Genomic DNA, 4217 nt, shown 5'->3' with positions numbered 1-4217 from the left:
ACCACATTCATGTGTGGACTATTTTGGTTTGGGATACTCTTTCATACTTTACAATTTGGAAAATTCTAAATACACCTTACCAATTGCTTTCAATACCTGGCTATACTTCAAGTTTGTTTGACTATGAATAATACTGCAAGCTTTCCAATTTCAATTTTGAAGATAAGAGACAAAGACTTCAACACAAAGTGTAAGAAATTTCAAAGTCTTCACAGACAAAGTACCATCTTATATATTAATTAACGGAGAAACCTGAAATGGAAACACCACATTCATGTGTGGACTATTTTGGTTTGGGATACTCTTTCATACTTGTATCATATAGTATGTGGACTTAGCGGCCTATGGTTTCTAGATTCTTATCCTCAGTGGCCTATGGTTTCTAAAGGATTGCAAATTAGTAAGAGTAATGCTACACTTATAACCAATTTGTACCTTCTCTCTAATAGATGTAGGGTCCGCCAACGCTTTTGGGATCTATCTTATTAGAGAGATAGTACAAATAAGTGGTAAAAGTAGCATTTTGAATTTTGTAAATCATCTCACTATAAGTAAAGCCTTGAATTGCTCCAAAAAAAGGCGTAAACAAAAACAATGACTAGAGTTCCATCTTGTGATCAGCTATGCTTTCTAGCCTGCCTTATCTTGTATCTTCAACTAGCTTCATCACAAAAAAGTGCTTTTGCTTCTGCCAATTCCACTGAACCAGAAGTTCTTCTCAAATGGAAAGCTAGCTTTCGAAACCAAACCCAAAACAACCTGACCTCATGGACAAATCCAAATGAAGCCCCATGCAATACTTGGATTGGTGTTTCATGCAACTCAGATGGAAGTGTCAACAGATTAAACCTCACCAATTCTGGTATACAAGGTACTCTACTTGAATTTCCATTCATGTCCTTGCCTAATCTTGCATATGTCGACCTCAGCTACAATGAACTTTTTGATCAAATCCCACCTGAGATCAGTTCCCTCACCAAACTCATCTATTTCGATACATCCTACAATCAAATGTCTGGAAAAATCCCACCTGAAATTGGTCTTTTAACAAATCTTCAGGTCCTTCACCTAAATGCTAATAAGTTCAACGGCTCAATTCCTCAAGAAATAGGCCGACTTAAATTTGTCTATGAGCTATCTCTTTACTCGAACAATTTAGAGGGTTCAATTCCAGCTTCTGTGGGTAATTTGAGCCAATTGACTTCTTTGCTTCTCTTTGGAAACCAACTTTCAGGCCTTATCCCTCCCGAAATAGGAAACCTTTCGAAGTTGGTTAAACTTTCCTTGTATGATAACTATTTATCAGGCCCAATCCCTCTGTGTTTCGGAAACTTGAAAAATCTAACCAGAATGATCTTGTACAACAATACCCTTTCTGGTTCTATCCCAACTTCTTTGGGCAATTTGACAAACCTTGTTTATCTCTCTCTCTACCTTAATAAACTTTCCGGCACTATTCCTGAAGAGATTGGAAGCTTGAAATTTGTTGTGTTTCTAGAGCTGACCGACAATCAGCTTAAAGGAACCGTTCCCTCTTCGTTTGGCAACTTGAGCAGCCTAGAAAACCTATACCTCCGCAGTAACCAATTATCTGGATCAATCCCCCAAGAGCTGGAGAATCTAATGAAGTTGACAGTACTTGACTTGGGTACTAACCGATTTTCTGGTTATTTGCCTCGAGATATATGCAGAGGTGGATTGCTACAAAGGTTTAATGCAGAAAACAACAAATTTTCAGGTCCAATCCCGAAAAGCTTGAAAGGTTGCAAGAGCTTGGTCAGAGTCCGTCTTGAAGGGAACCAATTTACAAGCAATATATCTGATGACTTTGGTGTCTATCCGAATCTTCAGTTTATAGACCTAAGCCACAACAACTTATATGGCGAAATCTCAGACATCTGGGGACAGTGTCCAAACTTAACAACCCTACGGATTGCGGGGAACAACCTTACTGGAAGCATACCATCTGAGATTGTCAATGCAATTAAAATTCAAGAACTCGATTTTTCTTCGAATCATCTGGTTGGGGTGGTTCCCAAGGATTTGGGGAGATTGACTTCTTTGGTGAATCTAAAGTTGAATGGCAATCAACTTTTTGGTTCTATACCATCAGAATTTGGAGCATTCACTGAACTCGCATATCTTGACGTGTCCTCCAACAAGTTGAATGGCTCAATTCCAAGCATTTTTGGTGAATTGGTCCATTTATACTACTTGAATTTGAGCAACAACAATTTTAGTCAAGAAATTCCACTTCAGTTGGGCAAGTTATTTCACCTGTCACAGTTAGATTTGAGTCATAACTCACTTGACGGCAAGATACCATCAGAAATTAGCAAAATGCAGAGCTTGGAGCAGCTGAATCTTTCCCACAATAATCTTTCTGGTCTCATTCCAGCAACGTTTGATGGAATGCGCAGCTTGTTGTACATAGATGTATCCTACAATCACTTGCAGGGTCCGATCCCTAACAACAAAGCATTTCTAGATGCTCACAGCTTTGAAGGGAATGTAGGACTCTGTGGAAATGTTGTAGGACTACAATCCTGCAATAAGCACGTCTCAAAAAGAAAAAACAACAGAAAACTCGTGTTTGCAATCATTTTCCCTATCTTGGGAGCAGGTTTACTTGCTCTCCTTGCAATTGTCTTCATCAAAACAAGAAGAAATAAAGAGCCGGGAACAGAAAAAAGTGATAACCATGATGAAATTTTTTCAATCTCTCTTTTTGATGGAAAAAAATTGTATTCGGAGATCATAAAAGCAACCAATGGTTTTGATTCCATATTTTGCATTGGGAAGGGAGGATCTGGAAGTGTCTACAAGGCAAAGCTACCATCAGGCAACACAGTTGCAGTGAAAAAACTCCATCAAAAACTTGACGGCGAGGAGACATCGCAGAAGGAGTTCCACAATGAAATAAGTGCACTAATCAATATCCGACATCGAAACATTGTGAAATTCTGTGGCTTTTGTTCAAATTCACAACACTCATTTCTGGTCTATGAATATCTAGAAAAGGGTAGTCTGGCTTCAATCTTGAGGAAAGAAGACGAAGCAAAAGAACTGGATTGGAGTAGGAGGGTGAGAATTGTAAAAGGCGTAGCTCATGCACTGTCTTACCTGCATCATGATTGTGTGCCGCCAATTGTACATCGAGACATATCAAGCAGCAACATTTTGCTAGATTACGACTACGAGCCTTGTGTTTCAGACTTCGGCACTGCTAAGCTTTTGAATCCAGACTCATCGAATTGGAGCTGCCTTGCAGGCACATACGGATATGTAGCACCAGGTAAAGTAAAACAGTTAAAATATATAATGTTGAATTTGGTGATATAAAGTTAAACATATGCTAATGGCTTGCTTTCCCTTAATTTTTATCCAGAGTTGGCCTACACATGGAAGGTAACTGAGAAATGTGACGTTTATAGCTTCGGGGTGCTGGCACTGGAAGTCATCATGGGAAAGCGACTAAGCGATTTAATCTCGTCCATTTCCTCTCCATCCGATTGTGAAAACAAATTGCTAAAGGATGTATTGGACCAACGACTTTCACCTCCTACACCTGAAGTAGAAGAGGAACTAACAACCATTGCAAGGGTGGCAATTACATGCAGGTACTCGCAACCGCAGTCGAGGCCAACAATGCACATGGTTTCTCAGTCGTTATCATTTCAGACTACAGCTTTCACTGGAGGACCAGACATCACGCTTGAACAACTCATTAAGATTTAAATTGCATTTGACATTGTTCGAGTTGGCAGGAAAGTCAGATCTTCTTGTTTAAATATATCATATATGTAATATGTTATATTTGCAGGTAAATTGAGAATAAGAGAGGAGTGCTAGCTGGACTCGCTGAACAGCGAGTCCCGCATATATTATTATTACTGCTTAAATGGTTAGACCAAAATATCTTATTTAGTATTTACTAGAAATTGGTGCACGCACGTTGTTGCAGGATTAAACATTGTATGAAAGATTATGTTGAAAGATTTAAAAAAATTATTATTGAAAAAGCTATTTTTACATACAAAAGATTTGATCGATATAGTCTACAATTGGATTAATAAAAGATGATAAAAGTTGTTCTCTGGAACACCAAAAATTTCTCATTGCCAAGAAAACAGCCTAGGCAAGGGGAAAAAATTATTAAAATACCTGCAATGAATTTTGACATGAACAGATTTATATTGTATAAAAATGTAAGGATA

General features: G+C 38.3%; 1 protein-coding gene across 1 annotated transcript; it reads left to right on the top strand.

Moving 5' to 3' along the window:
* Positions 1 to 403: 403 nt before the first annotated feature.
* Positions 404 to 3960, top strand: LOC137715257 (MDIS1-interacting receptor like kinase 2-like). Its single transcript, XM_068454516.1, has 2 exons — positions 404 to 3295; positions 3389 to 3960. The coding sequence occupies exons 1-2, from the start codon at positions 595 to 597 to the stop codon at positions 3736 to 3738; spliced, it is 3051 nt and encodes a 1016-aa protein (XP_068310617.1). The 5' UTR covers positions 404 to 594; the 3' UTR covers positions 3739 to 3960.
* Positions 3961 to 4217: the final 257 nt, after the last annotated feature.

This window comes from Pyrus communis, chromosome 1, assembly GCF_963583255.1.
Source record: "Pyrus communis chromosome 1, drPyrComm1.1, whole genome shotgun sequence".
Classification (NCBI taxonomy): domain Eukaryota; kingdom Viridiplantae; phylum Streptophyta; class Magnoliopsida; order Rosales; family Rosaceae; genus Pyrus; species Pyrus communis.
This window is presented reverse-complemented; position numbering and strand designations above follow the sequence as displayed.

Coding starts and splice junctions, on each gene's coding strand:
- LOC137715257 (XM_068454516.1), top strand. CDS start 595: ATGACTAGAGTTCCATCTTGTGATCAGCTATGCTTTCTAGCCTGCCTT. Junction 3,296..3,388: donor ATACGGATATGTAGCACCAG/GTAAAGTAAAAC, acceptor ATTTTTATCCAG/AGTTGGCCTACACATGGAAG.